Below are 18,733 nucleotides of genomic sequence, written 5' to 3'. Positions count from 1 at the left end.
TAGCCCGATTGTGTTCATTTTCCTGGTTTCCTCCTTTCTGTTGACATGGTCCACATACTTGTGGATTTCCATGGCTTCTCTGTGTAGCCTGACCTGGTGGTTGTTCAAGTGGTCCAATATTATCTGTATTCTCAAATAATTTACAAGGTCTTTCTCTATTGTTACCTATTGTTACAACTCCTAGGTTTCCATAGCAGTGATAGTGGTGCCAACTCAAGCTGCGTTCATTCTCCATCCTGCCTCTCTAATAAAATGTCCCTTTTAGGTTTGACAAGAAGGGCCAAATCTTGGGCCTGAAGAGCTTCAAGGTCCTTCTGCATCTGGAGGTATATATCTCTAGAGACCAACAAGGCTCTGGATTCTACAGATGGTTACTTGCTTTTTCTTTCGAGGCTCAAGAATGGGACCTCTTCCACACAGCTGAATCAAATCCCAAATTATCTGCTTTGAACTGGGATAGATGGCAGCGTGGACTCAGTTCAAAGCAGATATGGTGGGATATCCTGCCTTGATATTCTGGGTTATAGGGCTGTGTGGAAGGGCCCTGGGCGGGAAAGCAAGCTATTTGCGGCTGAATCTAGAGGAGGAGCGGGCGCGCCCTGGCTCCTGTAGTTCCCCCTCTATCTCTCAAGGGCTAATTTAATTTCTCCCTCCACCCGCTCTCCTTTGCGATGGTTTACTGCCTTAGCAAATGGCGCAGGGCTGGGGGGAGGCTGAGGAGAGGTGTCTGACAACTCCCAGGCGCTCCTCATTAAAGCAAGAAACGCTGATAAGGATCTGTTGACATGAAGCAGAATGGAAAGGTGGAGTGACGCCGAGGGAGGGAGGGGGGGGGGGAGAGGAGATGGAGGGGGAAGGGGGGGGGGTCCGTGCTGACCTCCCGAGACTTGTATCGCTTGTGCGGAGCGAAAGTGTCAGTGGGGGGACTTTGGGGGGGGGGGCATGAATGCCGTTTGACACCACTTGAGCTTCCACGGGACCCTGGAAGGGGGTGTCGTTTGGTGAGGCCCACGCTTCTTGGGGAGAGGAGACTTGCAAAAGGACGATCCCCATGGATGCTTCCCTGGTTGTCTCAAACCCAAACCGCATTCATTCTCCGGTGTAGAAGCGACCTTGGAGGCGGGCCAGCCCCTTTGACCAGGCCTCAAGACCCACCTCTTCCCTCCCGAGACCGGGCTGCTTCGTCCTGGTGTTTTAAGCGCCCTGTTTCTTAAAACTCGAGGAGAAGGAGGAGAAACGCCAGGGAGACTCCGCGATTCAGAGGAATTCAGACGCTTGAAAGAGCGTCTCGGAGTCCTTTCGTGAGGCTTCTGTAGACGGTATTTCAAACTTTTTTGCTGGCTCCCGCCCTCCCTCCCTTCCTCTTTTGTACTTCCCTCCCTCTATCTCACTTTCGTTGCCTTCCTCGTTTTTTTTCTTTCCCTTTTCTTTTTCTTTCTGTCTTCTATTCCTCCCTTCCTTTCCTCCTCCCTCCCTCCCTCCCTCTGTCTTCCTTCCTTCTTTCCTTTCCCCCTTCCCTCCTTCCTTTCTTCCTTCCCTTTTCCCTTTCCTCCCTCTCTCTCCACCCCTTCCTTCCTTCCTTTCTTTCTTCACTTCACTTCACTTTTCCCTCCTTCCTTCTCTTCCTCCCTACCCCGTTTCTCTTTCCTCATTTCTTCCTCTTTCTTTCCTTCCTTCTTCCCGCCCTTTCCCCCTCCCTTCCTCATCTTTTCTCTTTCTTTCTTTCTTTCTTTCTTTCTTTCTTTCTTTCTTTCTTTCTTTCCCCTCTTTTTCCTCGTTCCTTCTTCTTTCCGTCTTCCTTCCTTCCTTCCTTCTTTCCTTCCTTCCTTCCTTCCTTCCTTCCTTATTTCTGTCCTCCTTCTTTCCTTCCCTGTTCTCTTTTTCTTTCCCTCCTTCTCTCCCTCCCTACCCCTTTTCTTTTCTCCTTCCTTCCTCCTTCTTTCGTTCTTTCTTTCTTTCTTTTCTTCTTTCCTCCTTCCTTCCTTCTTTCCTTTCTTCCCTTTTCTTGGCCCTCTCTACCACCTTTTTCTTTCCTCATTCCTTCCTCTTTCTTTACTTCCTTCCTTCCTTCCCCCCTCTTTTTCTGGTTCCTTCCTTCTTTCTTTTTCTTTCCCCTCATCTTTCTCTCTCTTTTCCTCCCTCTTTCTTTTCTCCTCTCTCTGACCCCTTCTACACTGCATACATATAAAATCCAGATTATCGGCTTTGTACTGGGATATATGGCAGTGTGGACTCAGATCACCCAGTTCAAAGCAGATCTTGGGGGGATTCTCTGCCTTGATATGCTGGGCTCTTGGGCTGTGTGGAAGGGCCCTCAGTCTCCCCTCCTTCCTTTTGTTGGAAAACGCTTTCCCTTTCCCACCAAAACGGAAGGGAGCAATGCAATCCCGTTGGCGTGCGTGTTGAAAGACAACCTGCACCCATTTCCTTTTTGAGAGGCGTTTTCTTCATCGTGTTTACTGCAGAGACACTTCTCCTGGGTTCCGTGGGGTTTACTCCTAAGTAGCTGCACGAGAACTCAGTCTTAAGTCTTTAGGAAATGGATTGTGAGTGTGGATTGCAGCACGTTCGTAAATAAAAGGCTTTGGGATGGGATCGCGAAGGAATGCATTCACCTTGAGGCACCTGAAGCCCCTTAATTCAGATGATCAAAACAGATAATCTATATTATCTAATTTGAACTGGATTATCTTAGTCTACACTGCCATTTAAACCAGTTCAAAGCAAATAATCTGGATTTTATATGGCAGTGTAGAAGGGGCCTGAGTGAGAAACCATCTGAACCTTCTTCTGGCGTTTGGCACAAACCTAGGAGTAAGAGCTGACATACTTGGCGAGATTTACTTTGAGGAGGTGAGGATTTATCTCTCAAGCCTTCCTATCCAAACCACAATACTGATCCCGAATTTGTTGCGAGTTTTGGACTTGTGCCACTTCAAGCCGTTTCCAGCCTCCCTATCACAGTTTTCAGAGGCAAAATGTGTTCAGAGGAGGGTTGCCTTTGCCTCCCTCTGAGGCTGAGAGAGTGTGACCCTCACAAGGTTATACATGGCCCGGGGGGATCCCAGTCCTGGTTTTAGGGTCACAGTCTAACGCTCTCCCTTTCAAATTGGATTACACTGTGTTTATTTATTTGTTCAATAATCTGGAAAGAAAGAGTCAAGAAACAAACCTGGCCAGGCGGCGAGGATTTTCGTTTTGAAGACATCACCTGCTACTTATGTAAAACAGAGAAACAAACTTTGCAGGAGGGAAACGATTTGTCTGCAACCGAGTTTTAATCCAGAACACAGTTCTTTCTGCGAGCAAATCGAAGAGATCAAGATTAAGTTTCTTCTTCTGTGCAGAAGGGAAGTTTTGAATCAACTCAGCGCCACAGATCTGAGATCCTGCGTCCAAACAGAAACTTTCCCAGGTTCTGTTTAGGATCAGGATAATAATGATGATGATTGGGTTGCTGTGAGTTTTCTGGGCTCTAAGGCCATGTTACAGAAGCATTCCCTCCTGACGTTTCGCCCACATCTATGGCAGGCATCCTCAGAGGTTGTGAGGTCTGTTGGAAACTAGGCAAATGGGGTTTATATATCTGTGCAAGGTCCAGGTTGGGAGGAAGAACTCTTGTCCGTTAGAGGTAACTGTGAATGTTTCAATTGATCACCTTGATTAGCATTGAATGGCCTTGCAGCTTCAAAGCTTGGCTGATTCCTGCCTGGGGGAATCATTTGTTGGGAGGTGATTAGATGGCCCTGATTATTTCTTGTCTGGATTTCCTCTGGTTTTTTTTAAATGTTATTCTTTATTTAATGTCCTGATTTTAGAGTTTTTTTAAAAATACTGGTAGCCAGATTGTGTTTACTTTCTGTTGAAATTGTTCACATGCTTGTGGATTTCAATGGCTTCTCAGGAAGCTTCTCTGATGCTTCTTGTGCTTCCTCAGGCAGGAAGCAGCCAGGTTTTGAATCTGCAATGCTATTCAATGTTAATCGAGTTGAATAGATAATAGACTACATTCCACCTGATGAAGACACTTTTGAGTCGAAAAACGGTTGTCATTTTGGAGTCTACTATTTCTTAATGCCTCATCACACTGGAGCATGAATCCACTTTAAATCTGGTTTCTGCCTCCTGTAGAATTCTGGGGTTTGTGGTTTGGTGAGGCCCAGAACCTGTCTGGCTGAGCTGTTTAAAGGCCCCTCCCTAAAGCGGATTTAAAGTGGGTGAGATCTAGTGTGATGAGTTCCTTAGTAAAGAAATAAAAACAATTGATGTGTATGAGAAGAGGAGTCAATTCATCTTACAAATGAAAAATATTGCTTTTACTGTGGACGTAACAGTCTTATGTCTTACTGTATAGCAATGACTTTATTTTTGTATTCATATTGGTGCATTGAACTAAATATATGTTGAATGACATTCAATTTTTATTCTGTATTACTGTGACAGTTGATACTTGTCTTTTAATTCTAATCAATGCAAGGTCATTTAATTCTAATCAAGGTGATCAATTGCAACATTCACATTTGCCTCCAACAGACAGTTCTTTCTCCCACCCTGGACATTCCGCAGATATATAAACCCCACTTGCCTAGTTTCCAACAGACCTCACAACCACTGAGGATGCCTGCCATAGATGTGGGCGAAACGTCAGGAGAGAATGCTTCAATTGTGTTGGTGAGTGAGTTGTAGAAATAAAACTATCTGGGAAAGAGCCGCTTGGGCCCCTCCCACACTGCCCTATATCCCAGGATCTGATCCCAAATTATCTTTTTATCCCAGATTATCTGGTAGTGGAGACTCGTATAATCCAGTTCAAAGCAGATCATCTGGGATCAGATCCTGAGATATAGGACAGTGTAGGATTCAAACCTCTCCCTTAAACAGTTAATGGAGCCTGCCTGTGTAAAAGGGTGTGCGAGAGAGATGTGGTCTGGAGGCAGGTTGTGCTGTTTCCATCTGCCACTATACCAAATTTATCCAATTAGAAAAGGCAAATCCTGGCCAAATGTCACCCCCGTTTATTCTGGGTCAATGCGATGGAATTCCTCGGAGCTGCGAGACTCCCCTCTCCCCCCCTCCCCTTCCTCTTTTCCTCCCCATTTTCCTACTCTCTCTCTCCCTCCCTCTTTTTTAAAGCTGATTTATGTAAAGTGGTGTGAAAGGTGGATTCGGAGTAGCTCTGGAGTGCGATGATCCGGGAACCTAAGAAACCCCGGGCGAGCAGATTGCGTTTCTCCTTCCTTGCCTCCCTCCTTCTAAAATAAGAAAGAAAGTCTCTGTTTTTAGGTCGGATGCCCACTTCCCTTGAGCACCCTCTCCTGCCCATCACACACACACAAAGGGTGGATCTGCACTGTAGAATGAATACGGGTTGAAACCGCTTGAACTCCCATGGCTCAATGCGATGGTTTCCTTGGAGCTGTAGTTTTGCAAGGGTTTCATCCTTCTCTGCCAAAGAGTGCTGCTGCCTAGTCAGACTACAACTCCCAGGATTCAAGAGCACTGACTTGTGGCAGTTAAAACGGTATCAAACTGGGTGGTTGTGAGTTTTCCCGGGCTGTATGGCCATGTTCCAGAAGCATTCTCTCCTGACATTTCACCCACATCTATAGGAGCCCCGCTGGAGCAATGGGTTAGCTTGTGCTGGCAGGACTGCTGACATAAAGGCTGGGTTGCTGATCTGGTTCGAATCCAACCCGGGAGAGTGTGGATGAGCTTCCTCTGTCAGCTCCAGCTCCCTATGTGGGGACATGAAAGAAGCCTCCCACAAGGATAGTAAAAAAAAAAAATGACATCCATCCGGTTGTTCCCTGGGCAACTTTCTTGCAGAAGGCCAATTCTTTCAAACCAGAAGCAACTTGCAGTTCCTCAAGTTGACCCTAACACGAAAAAACCCCCACATCAATGGCAGGTATCCTCAGAGGTTGTGAGGTTTGTTGGAAACTGGGCAGGTGAGGTTTATAAATCTGTGGAAAGCCTGGGTGGGAGAAAGAACTCTTGTCGTTTAGAAGCAAGTGTGAATGTTGCAATTGGCCACCTTGGTTGGCATTGAATAGCCTTGCAGTTTCAAAGCTTGGCTGCTTCCTGCCTGGGGAATCATTTGCTGGGAGGTGTTAACCGGCCCTGATTGTTTCTTGTCTGGTATTCCCAAGTTCTTGGGTGTTGTTCTTGATTTATTGTTCTGATTTTAGAGTTTTTAAAATTACTGGTAGACATACGTTATTCACAGCAAATTATTTGAGAACACAGAAATGCTGGACCACACGAACAACTACCACTTCAGACTACACAGAGAAGCCACTGAAATCCACAAGCATGTGAACAATTTCAACAGAAAGGAGGAAACCATGAAAATAAACAAAATCTGGCTGCCAGTATTTAAAAAAAACACCTCTAAAATCAGGACAGCAAATAAAGAACAACACCCAGAAGACAGGGAATTTCCACACAGGAATCAATCAGGGCCAATTAACACCTCTCAATAAAGGATTCCCCCAGGCACCAACCAGCCAGGCTTTGAAGCTGCAAAGCTATTCAGTGCTAATCAAGGTGGCCAGTTGCATCATTCACACTTGCCTCAAAGAGACAAGAGTTCTTTCTCCCATCCTGGACCTTCCACAGATATATAAACCTCACTTGCCTAGTTTCCAACAGACCTCACAACTTCTGATGATGCCTGCCATAGATGTGGGCGAAACGTCAGGAGAGAATGCTTCTGGAACATGGCCATACAGTTTATGAAAGCCTTCGGCAATACAATGACAAACCTCATCTGAACAAGAGAAGCCTGTGATTGTCTTCCTTCGAGGTCGGTGGCCTAGGACAATGAGATGGCTCTGACTCCCAAGTAATAAATTAAACATAGGCAGGAGGTGCAGCCTGACTTTAGATACTAAATCCTGGTTGGTATTTGGATGTGAGATTCGCCCAGTAAAGACCTGGACAAGGATGATCTCCCGTTCGGAACAAGGACCTGAACTAAGTCCAATGCAATTCATGGGGTGTCCAGAAGTCGACAGGCGACTTAAAGGCACACACACTCCAGGAGCCAAAGACCAGCCAGCAAACTTTCCGCCCTCGAAAAAGCAAGCCGTTTCCCGCCGAAGGCGAGTTGCAGAGGCCTAGCTTTGAAGTCGGCCCTGTTCTAGCCTTGTCCTCCGCTTTCCGAAGCAAATTGGAGGTCAGAGTTTAAGAGGAGGGAGAGGGAGAGAAAGGAGGCCTCGTCGGGCAGAAACAGCAGCTTCTGGCCGAGACAAACGCAAGTTTTTTCCTTTTGCTGGGAAAAAGGGGAGTCGTGCCTTGCTTCCAACGCGTGTTGCCCCCCCCCTTCTCTCCAATAAGTGGGAAGAAAGAGGGTATTGGACTTGCTTTGGGGCTTGTAGTGCAAGATAGTGTTTTATATAGTGCTGGGGTTATTTGAAAAAGTATTTTTTTTATTTTACAAAATGCATGCGGTTGTGGGTGAACTACAACTCACACCATGCCAGGTTGACCCCCGGCACTCCATAAGTACTTGTTATGTTGGGCAAGTTTGCTCTGGCTGCATCATAGTGCTTCGGTGGAGTTCAGTGTGCGATCCAACTGCAGGGTAAACTACAACTCCCACCATGGTTAGTCAGTCCCCTCAAACCCTTACAGTGGGTTCAGTTGGTCATGGGGGTTCTGTGTGCCAAGTGTGGTCTTGGTCTATTGAGATGGTGGTGACCGTGTCTACGGATATTGGTGAACTACAACTCCCAGAAATGAAGGTCAGTTCCCCTCAAACACCTCCAGTATGTTCAGTTGGTCATGGGGTTCTGTGTGCCAAATTTGATTATGGTCCATCATTGGTGTGTGTGTGTGGGGGGGGGTGAGGGGGGTGGTCACAGTTTCTCTGGTTGTAAGTGAACTACAGCTCCCAAAACTGAAGGTCAATCTCTCCCAAACGCCTCCTGTAATAAAATTTGGGTGTATCAGGTATGAGTGTCAAGTTTGGTCCAGATCCTTCTGCTTTTGGGTTCACAATGTTCTCTAAATGTAGGTGAATTACAACTCTCCCATATCCAGGTGACTTTTCCCCAAAGATTTCCAAAGATTTCCCCAAAGACCAGTATTTTCTGCTGGTTATGAGGGTTCTGTGTTCCAAGTTTGGTCCAATTCCCTTTTTGGTGGGTTTCAAAGTGTTCTTTGATTGCAGGTGAACTATAAATCCTAGTACCTACAATTCCTATAAATCAGGGTCAATTCTCCCCAAACCTCTCTAGTATTTTGCAATGGTTTTGGGGGCTCTGCTTTGTGTGTGTGTGTGTGTGTGTTAGGAGCAACCTGAGTGGTTTCTGGTGTGAGAGAATTGGCCGTCTGCAAGGACGTTGCCCAGGGGAGAGAATTGGCCCAGGGGAGAGAATTGGCCGTCTGCAAGGCCTGGATGTTTTTACCATCCTTGTGGGAGGCTTCTCTCATGTCCCCGTATGGAGCTGGAGCTGATAGAGGGAGCTCTCCCCGGGTGGGATTCGAACCTGGCAGCCTTCAGGTCATCAACCCATCCTTCAAGTCACAAGGCTTTAACCCACTAATCCACCTGGGGCTCTGCTGCCAAATGTGGTCCAGGTTTATTGTCTGTGGGGGTCACAGTGCAGGGTGAATTACAACTTCCATCATGTTGAGTCAGTCCCCCAAACCCCTCCAGTATGTTCAGTGGCTGATCAATTCCTCTGTTTGCTATGTGCCATAGAAAAGAATAGTAAAGGATTATGGGAGAGGTAGTGGACAGAGACATGCAAATTCCACACCAATGGAAAGAGTAAGGAACACTGGAATGTCTGTGGTGGAGGAAAAACAGAAAATTGAGGATGAAATTGTCCCTGAAGGAAAGCCTTCACTTGAGTGGTGGGCAGTGTGATGTGTTGACATTGACAGGGCTTTTTGACATGTTTACAGTGCTTGCTATAACCTGCAGTGTCATTGAAGGGAGGGCCATTGCTGTCTCCTGGGAAGTGGGAGCTATAGCTGTTTGAGGAAGTGGGAGCCTTTCTGTGCAAGTTGTTATCTTAGCCACACAAATACTTGCATATTTTTACTTTTATTATGGATTATCATTATTAACTCTCGTTGGATCCCTGGAAAATTATAGCAGCCAGTGGGAAAGACCTGATATTTTGCTAGGAGTAATATAAGCAGAGTCCAAAACAAACAATTATCTGCACACAATTATCTACACTGAGGAATGAATGCAATGTGATACTACCTTAACTGCCATGGCTCAATGCTTTGGAAGCTTGGGAGTTTCAGTTTTACAATATTTTTAGCCTTCTCTGCCAAAGAGGACTGGTGGCTCACCAAACTACAAACTTCCCCATTCCATCGCATTGAACCATGGTAGTTCAGTGGTGTCAAACTGTATTGATTCTACAGTGTAGATGCTGCCACAGTTGTGTTGCGCTCTAGCAGAGCAATACATCAAGTTTTATTTTCTCTCTTGCCAGATATGGGCACATCTGGCAAGAGGGGAAATACATCTGTCAAGAGGGAAAATAAAACTTGATTTATTGCTCTGCTAGAGGGCAACACAAAGCTGTTTGCTTGTTTGTTTTCCACTCTCCTTACCACACAACATCTAGCAAAGCATAGGCTGTTCTTCAGAGACCCAATGAAGATTATCTAGCATTATGAACTGAATAAGAATTGAATCAAAATTGAGACTTGGGCCCCTTCTACACTGTACTTATTTATATCCTAGGATGTGATCCCAGGTTATCTGCTTTGGATTGGATTATATGAGTCTCTACTGCCATATAATCTGGGATCAGATCCTAAGGTATGACAATGCAGAAGGGGTCTTGGATAAGAGAAAGTGAACTAATTCTGTGTATCACTACACCATGAATGATGTGGGCAACTGTTTTGATCTCAACAAACATATTTTTTTTTATCTCTCCCCCAGGAAGGACTTTGATCACATAGACATAATCCACATTATCTGCTTTAAATTGGATTATCTGAGTCTACACTGCCATATAATTCATTTCAAAGCAGATAATCTGGATTTTATATGGCAGTGTAGAAGAGGTTACATGCAGACTTATTGATGTCTGTCAATGTGAATGTCTGTGAGGTTCAAATTGGTATGTCAAGGGATTGTGCAGCACTTCAGAGACTGACAGAAAGAAATTGGTAGTATAATCTTTTGCAGACTTAAGCCTTCTTCATTACATGCATCTAACAAAGTAGACTTAAGCCTAGAAAATCTTATGCTACCAACTTCTTTCTCTCAAGGTGGTACAAGAGTCTTTTGCAGACTGATCCAGACTAAGGCTCCTTCCACACTGCCATATACTCCAGATTATCAAAGCATATTATCCAGAGTATCTGTTTTGAACTGCATTAGATGACTCTACACCGCCATATAATCCATTTCAAAGCAGATAAAATGGATTTTATATTGCAGTGTAAATAGGGCCTAACATGACTCTCTATGTCTTTGAATTTTACCATCTTGAAAAATACCAACTTCAGCCAGATGTGTTGGGAATCCATCAATCAGTCAAGCCAGTATTCTTATCCCCGTTTTTAGGCAATGAAGAGTTTGAAGAGGATTACTTTTGGATTACAATTCCCATTGATCATTTTGATTGGAAGATTTGAGGGAGCCAGGGTCCAAAAATGGCACCATTCCCTGCCTAATGTTGAGTTGTAGCCTTAAAAAGTAACATGTGGGAGGGTGGGGGAGAGGAAGTGGAGTTTGGTTCCTTTGCCCAGACAAAGATTTGAACTCTTGACTTTCAGATTAGCATCTCGATCTGTTAGCAATATGCTGTAATAGTTTCCGCCTTCTTTATTCAGGGCAAGTGTGTTCATGCAAAGTAAATGCTCAATATATATATTAAAAAAACATACTTTACACCCTCAGTAATGAAGAGTGTGTGTCTCTCTTTCCCTCCTCCCTCCCTTTCCTGCAGGTGCTTGGCTCCTTTCTCAGGCTTCTCCGCTATCATGGGTAGCAAGACTTTGCCTGCCCCGGTGCCCATCCACCCTTCCCTGCAACTCACCAACTATTCCTTTCTTCAAGCTTTCAATGGCCTTCCTGCAGTGCCTTCGGACCACTTGCCAAATCTATATGGCTTCAGTGCTCTCCATGCTGTCCACCTTCACCAATGGACCCTGGGCTACCCAGCCATGCACCTGCCACGCTCCTCCTTCTCCAAAGTGCCTGGTGTCGCCAGCCTGGTGGATGCCCGATTCCAGCTGCCAGCTTTCCCTCTTTTTCCCCATGTCATCCATCCCAAGCACGAAGCTGCCACTGTGCCCCTCAAAGTCAAGCCCAGATTTGATTTTGCTAATCTTGCCGTGGCAGCCACCCAAGAGGACCACGCCAAACTGGGACAGATGGAGAGCCAAGGCTCCCCTCCCGGCTTAGGCTCCTTGCTTGATGTCACCAAACTTTCCCCTGAGAAGAAACCTACCCGTGGCAGGTTACCCTCCAAAACCAAGAAGGAATTTGTCTGCAAATTCTGCGGGAGACACTTCACCAAGTCCTACAACCTTTTGATCCATGAACGAACCCACACAGATGAGAGGCCATACACATGCGACATTTGCCACAAGGCCTTCAGAAGACAAGATCACTTGAGGGATCACAGGTATGTCCCTGGTTTGAATGCAGAAGTAGAGAACATGTGGCCTTTCAGATGTTGCTAAACTGCAACTCCCACCCTCAGTGGTCATTGATTATTCCATAACCTTCAACTGTCTCAATTTGGCTCAAACCATCTTTATTAATCCTCTGCTATCCTACTTTTTCAAATGACTTCACAATGTCCCAGTTTGTATGTCTTCCACTTTTCCCCTTTGCCTTCTGCTCACTTCAATTTCTGGAAACGAAGTTCAAAGTTCAAATGTAGTTTGCTTTTAACTCAGCAAGGGGGGGGGGATGCTTTGCTCATTGATGGGAATTGTAGATCAGCAAAATCTGGAAAGGTACACATTCCGCATCATGGTTTAATGAGATTTTTTGTTTTTAGTAATTATTTACACAAATGAAATACTTTATAGTAAAGCTTTATGCTTTAATTGAATTTTAATAAAGTGTAATTTTATGCTTTAAGTGTTTTATTATAGTTAGGGGACTTGGTGGAAAGATGGAATTATCTAACTATCATTGATAAATGGCCCATGTTAAACTCAAAAACGTAACTCTATGCTGTTTATATATTTGCCAGAACATGGTTTTTAAAAATTGAAATGAGATCACATACAAATCCGATGGTTCTATATCCTTTGTTTTCCTTATTAGGCTTGTGCAATTCAGCCAAAAGACATACCGTTTTGGGATCCATTTTCAGCTAACCCCTCATTCTGTTTACCGGAAGTTAGGTTTCATTCAGCAAAGATTTGGCCCATTGGCTACAATGGGAAACTTTAGAGGCTCAATCCTCAGTCATTTTAAGGCCTATCTGCATGAAACCTTCCTCAGTTTTAGACCCCATTTACAACTGCAGGCATGCCAAGTTTTAGAATAATTTACCAATCTATTGATTTTTTAGAATTATCTTAAGTTTTTACTATAACATTTTCAAAAATAAGACAATCTGTAAGGGTTCTGGCAATTGTAGTCACCAGTTGTGTCCATTCTCAGCCAATCAGCATGGACATGACCATGCTTTTTATTGGCTGAGAGAGAGAGAGAGAGAGAGAGAGAGAGAGAGAAACTTCAACTTACATCATGTTCCAAGAGAAATTCTGGAGATTTTTCAATACCTGTCCCATGCAAGTGCTGCTGGGAAAGCGAGTTCCCAGCAGGGCTAAAGCAGGAAATGTGTCAGACCCCCGCCTCAGGTATATTGCAGACTTTAACTCCATCCTCTCCAGTAGTAGATAAATCCAGCTCTCTTGATCCATTTTGCCCAGCTTTTTCATTCCCTCCTCCCCGTTCTGTTTTCAGGAATTACACGAAACAGACCACCAAATATTACAAACCACTTTCGGTCAAACTGATCCGGGCCCAAACCTATTCCTCATCTGTTGGGTTTGCTTTGTGATTGCTTCTTATTTTTTTTCTAGAATATTTTAAAAAAGAGTTCCTAGTTGAATGCAAACAAGCAAACAAATGCAGGATCTATAAGATGTAATTGGCAGAGTTTGGCAATTTTAGAAAAAGAAGGGTAACTTATAGTTATCCAGAAATTCTTCCATCAGTGCTGTTCAGCACAGTTAGTTGTAATGGGTGATAAAGGTTGTAGTCGCTAGTTGACCACCTCTGTTTTAAGATCTAGACTTAATTCATGTGATGGGAACTCTGGTCTTCTCCTACTCTGATACTGCCAAACCACTTTGGCTAAGATTCATGGGGTTGTGAGTCCAAAAACTTTGCACAGTGGCAGGTTCAGGAAGGCTGATTTGAGTAGTTGTGGGTTTGTGTGTGTGTGCGTGCGTGTGTGCGTGTGTGTCTGTCTTCAAGTTAATTTATGGCAATCACATTAATTTCACAAGGTTTTCTTAAACAATAAATAGTCAGATACGGTTTTGCCAGTTCCATCATTTGTATTTGCTCTGCTTCAAAATGACATACATCGATTCTACCTGTTTCATGGTTTTCTGGTCCAATCTAATGAGTTCACTTTCCAGAACTTTGCCCCAAATTCCTTCTCAGACACCATCTTTACTGCTTCCATTTACTGTTATAGCATGGATGCTATGGTTAATGCCAAAAATAGTCATGATCTTTGTAAAACACCACTTACATTAGCAACAAGAAAGGAAAGCTTGCTTCTTCGTATAGTAGATAACCAGTCGTTTCCTCCACAATTTCCATGAAGATTATTATTATTAATAATAATAACTTTATTTTTGTATCCTGCCTCCATCTCGCCGAAGGGACTCTGGGTGGCTCACATGGGAACAAGCCCAAACAACAACAGTTAAAATACAGATCAATGAGTAAAACATCATAACTACATGAAAACATAAAAAAGTCAACAAACAATTAAAACCTAAACAATAATAATAACTTGACATACAGAGGGTAAATTGAGTAGGACTCTGAATAGGTATCTGTCTTGGTGGTAAACAAATATCTATTCCCTGATATAGAAGTTTAATTCACTAATTTTCTTCTAGAAGGAAACAATGCATAATTTAAACAATTATCTTCCTTTTGTGATAAATTCTTTGAAATGCATGCCGTTTTTGTACCCTACTGACAATTTGGGATGTATTCTGTAAAAGATTTGGACAGAAAACAGCATTCTTTTGTACAGCAAACAAAATATTTTGCATAGAAAATTTATGTGCAGAAATATTTTCAGCACAAAACAATCACATGTGAATTTACACATATTTGAAACCTGAATTTTTCAACCGCTTTTCAAATGTTTTTGAATACCTCCTTTCATTTCTACCCTGAATTTCTGATACTCCCCTTCCACTTTGCAAGAATAGATATCTTCTGGTACAGACTAAAAAGATACTACCAAAAGATAATTGGCTGTTGGCTGACCTTGCAATGCTAACAAAAGTTGTGGAAGACTATACCATCAACAGTTGCCTTCCAGACATGTCAGTCATGACACCTCCTCATTCCACAGAAGCACAGCTAAATGGCTAGGCTGGTCGGGGATGGTGGGAGTTGTGTTCCAATATATCTGAAGGGCTCTGGTTGGGCAAAATGCTATGTTCACTTACTTTACATCATTTTCAGACTGGAGTGGCTGTCAACCAAGAAATCAGGAGAATACTTCGAATGTTGAGGAAAAAAACATAATCCCTACCTTTCTTTTTAAATAAGAAACCATGATAAATTTGTTTCAAACCAGTGCAGATGTATCACACGGAACAAGCCCAGTATTGTGGGCTTTAAAGCCCACTGTGACCTGCAAAAGACACCATTTATTCTAGTTTGAATGTTTCATGCCTTTCTCACCAATTGATGCACTCCCTGTTTTATTGCTGACAGTTATTCTGAGCAGGAAAGGATGAGTCAACTTCTAAGGAACTTTCAAAAATAAAACACCAGTAATAGTTCCTATGGGATTTAAGCGTTCTTTAATTTATAGACTGCCATGCCACAGAAGTTAGTAACCATTTCAGTTGAACAGCAGCTTTATGATGATTCTTGTTTTCAGAGATGAGAAGAGATAGCTGCCTGTACTTTCTCAGATGCAGGCAGAACAAGTCCTACCATTAGAGATAGTTTGAAACAGCTGCCTCAAATAATCAATTCTGAGGCCCCATCTACACTGTGATTAAAAAATTCAGATGATCTGCTTTGAGCTGGATTATATGTAATTCTACACTGCCATATAATCCATGTTATCAAATCAGATAATCCACATTATCTTCTTCAAACTGGATTATATGAATCTACACTGCCATATAATCCATTTCAAAGCAGATAATCTGGATTTTATATGGCAGTGTAGAAGGGACCAATGCACAGACATATAATCAGGATTATCTGAGTCTACACTGCCATATAAGGGCCCCCTGCTGGCGCAGCGGGTTAAACCACTGATCTGCTGAACTTGCTTACTGAAAGGTTGGCGGTTAGAATCTGAGGAACGGGGTGAGCTCCCACTGTTAGCCCCAGCTTCTGCCAACCTAGCAGTTTGAAAACATTCAAATGTGAGTAGATCAATAGGTACCGCTCTGGTGGGAAGGTAACAGTGCTCCATGAAGTCATGCTGGCTACATGACCTTGGAGATGTCTTTGGACAACAGCCCCTCTTTGGTTTAGAAATGGAGATGAGCACCAACCCCCAGAGTCGGACATGACTAGACTTAATGTCAAGGGGAAACTTTTACCTTTACCTTACACTGCTATAGAATTCAGTTCAAAGCAATAATTTGGATTTTATATGGCAGTGTAGATGGGATTTGTTTGTCATGAAATGTTTAGTTATTAACTCTATTGTAACTGCATTGTTACTGGCAAACATGTGGAGATTTTCTGTCTTAAGTGTCAAAAATTGACTGGCTTTGGATACTATTCAGCTTTATTTGGATAAAAGAGAGAGAGGTGTGATTTGCTGTTTTGCCTCAGGCAGCACATTATCCTGGGCTGGCCCTGCATATAGATCTAAGCTTTTGGAAGGAGGAATGCAGTTACAACTACAAGAAGTTTTCACCTTGACATTGCTGCATTGATAATGTTTAAAAAACCTCTCAGTAATTAGTTTTAGTTAAATGTGAGCAATTCAGGAGATATCAGAGAATTACCCTTGTTTACTTTCTTTGGACTTCATACTAGGCAGCCTGAGAATCAATGAGTCCTTTCACAGCATACCATTATAGACACATTAACTACCATGGCAATACCATAGGGGTTCTGGCATTTGTAATTTAGGGATTGGTACTTTGAATTCTCAGTCAGAGAATTCTCAGTCAGTGACCCACCAAACTACAAGCCTAGGATTCCAAAGTATGGAGACTTGCCAGTTAAGTAGACTCATAGTGCTATAATGGTGTGATGCGAAAAGGCCCAACATGTGCATTATGCAATTGAACTCAGGAACATAAATTATCCTCCAGTTATGTGTTTTTTGGAATTCTTCCTAGGCATATTTTCCTGAGGTTAAACACCACTGAAAGCAATATGATTCATTTTGCTTAAGGACATGTATTCTGAGTCTATTAAAAACAATGGGATGTGCATACATGTTGCTGTGTAAGATATGCATTCTAATCCAACGATTTTTTTGAGGAATCGACATTCTGATTGTACGTGATTTGTTGTGTTCAATGGAGGCAGCATTTCCATATGTACAACATAGAAGAGGGCTGTATTTTTGAATGAATGGGACAATTTGTGTGGAATGAAATTCTCTGGGTGTACCTGCACAGTAGAATTGTTGCAGTTTGACACTACTTTAACTAAATGCTGTGGAATTACGTGAGTTGTTGGTTTAGAAATATTTTAGTATTCTTTGCCAAAGTGTGTTGGTGCCTTCCCAAACCAGAAATCTCTGGATTCCATGATCCATGGCAGTTAAAGAGATGTCAAATTGCACTAATTCTATAGTACACTTGCATCTGTTGAAGCAGGGGTATACACTGACTCAGAGTCAAATATCTAGGGATTATTTCATACTGCAGGAACATAGTGCTATCAATCTACTTTTAATGCATCTTTTGAAATCCTGAGATCTGCGTAGTACATCTTATGAAATCCTGAGGAACAAATCTAATGATGGTGGAGGAGGGCTAAGCTCAGAGATTACTGGTAGCAGCTCCCTGTTGGTATATGGGAGCCATTCCTTCCAGTTCTGACCATAAGTCCCTGCAAGTTGAGACAAAAGCGTATTTGAGTAGAGATGTCAAATATAAGCTGTTAAAAAAGCAACAACTCATTCTATTATTTTCTCTTCCCAGATATATCCACTCCAAAGAAAAACCATTCAAGTGTCAAGAATGTGGGAAAGGATTTTGTCAGTCCAGGACTCTTGCTGTTCACAAGACGCTGCACACACAAGTAAAGGAACTGAAACCTTCCAAGATGAAGTGCTGAAGTTTCTCATCCCCATGAACTTAACCTTCCTCCAAATTCTATATTTTTGATCAAATTCTTGACATAGACAACAGGGAGCACTAACCATGATTAATTTAAATATCTTTAAAGGAAAGGAAAATGAATGCCACAAGCCCTTTTTACATGCAAACACAGCCTTTTTTTGAAACCTGGGTGCTTCAGAGTGCAACTCTTGCATGACCCGTCAAAAGGTGGTGCTCAAGCTTTGAAGAGGAATCTTCACGTTCAGAGGCGAAACAACACCGAAAGTAGCTTCCTGAAGCTTTTGCTTTTTTTGTTGTTTTTAAATACATTTTTCTTTGTGTGTGTGCTTGCGTCTGACTGTTTGAAGACAGTAAAATTCAGCTGCTTCAGAAGAGGAAATCATAACAGTAACTTGCTCCAGATTTTCAGGCATTGCTGTTGTGATGGGAAGGAAAACCACTGATAAACTGAGTTTGAAAACAAGAGGCATTCGTCAAAATGGTCCCATAAAGTGTCACCCAACGGGGATCCTGCTGCCCCCATTACAGCATTGAACACACTCTCTGATTATTTGGTCTCCTCTGCCACATATTCTGGGCAGTGGTGCTGGGGAGCTTTGCGTATGTGTTTCTGCTCTAGTGCCTTGGGAAGTGGTTTGCAATTTGTGGATATCTTTAAACAAAGCAAAAGCAATAGCCATCCAAAATCCAAGAGACTGCTGCACACAGTGGGGTGGTGGAGCTGAGTGGTACTTTTAGTTCATAGCATGAGTCCGGGTGAGGAGCGAATGGATTTGTGGAGGTGGGGTTGACAAATCTCATCCTGAGAGCTTTATCTAAAGTCATTTTTTTTTTGGGGGGGAAACAGTGTAAAAATATGAGACATTCCAATATGTTTTTGGTTAAGATTATTGCTATTTGGCACTTTATGCTGATTCTTGATAATGAACATTTATCACTGGATTTATTTGGGTTTTTTTAAGTATTAAAAAAATAAATTGGTATTTTACAGGCAAGCTGCTGTCAAGTGACATTTTATTCTCTAGGTTAAACATGTTTAACAAAAGCCAATTCTTCTATGATTGTACAATGCTCTTGGCTGCTATTGTTTTCTGGAAAATGAATCTGTCCATCAGAACTTGGGAAAGTAGATTTTTTCTTTGATGAGAGCTTGCAGAATCCATTGCTATCATGCAGCCACACTAACTGGGCTAGGTTGGGATTTGTAATCCAAGCTCTACAGTTAATAATTGAGATTTGGGATGTACATTTTTTT

General features: G+C 42.9%; 1 protein-coding gene across 4 annotated transcripts in view; it reads left to right on the top strand.

Annotated features, from left to right (window-relative positions):
- osr1 (odd-skipped related transcription factor 1) overlaps positions 1–18,473 on the top strand; it is a 29,431-nt gene extending 10,958 nt beyond the window's left edge. For 2 of the 4 annotated variants that reach the window (XM_008118150.3, XM_008118157.3), the window contains exons 2-3: positions 10,932–11,612; positions 17,338–18,473. In XM_008118150.3, coding sequence (XP_008116357.1) covers positions 10,966–11,612; positions 17,338–17,473 — 783 coding nt within the window. In that variant the 5' untranslated portion in view covers positions 10,932–10,965 and the 3' untranslated portion in view covers positions 17,474–18,473. Of the gene's footprint in view, positions 1–1,106; positions 1,320–2,715; positions 2,854–10,931; positions 11,613–17,337 lie in introns of those variants that run through there. The other 2 variants (XM_008118163.3, XM_062984021.1) reach the window with 2 other exon arrangements.
- Positions 18,474–18,733: the final 260 nt, after the last annotated feature.

Source organism: Anolis carolinensis, chromosome 1, assembly GCF_035594765.1.
Source record: "Anolis carolinensis isolate JA03-04 chromosome 1, rAnoCar3.1.pri, whole genome shotgun sequence".
Lineage (NCBI taxonomy): Eukaryota > Metazoa > Chordata > Lepidosauria > Squamata > Dactyloidae > Anolis > Anolis carolinensis.
The sequence above is the reverse complement of the archived record's forward strand: the minus strand, read 5'-3'. Positions and strand labels throughout refer to the sequence as shown.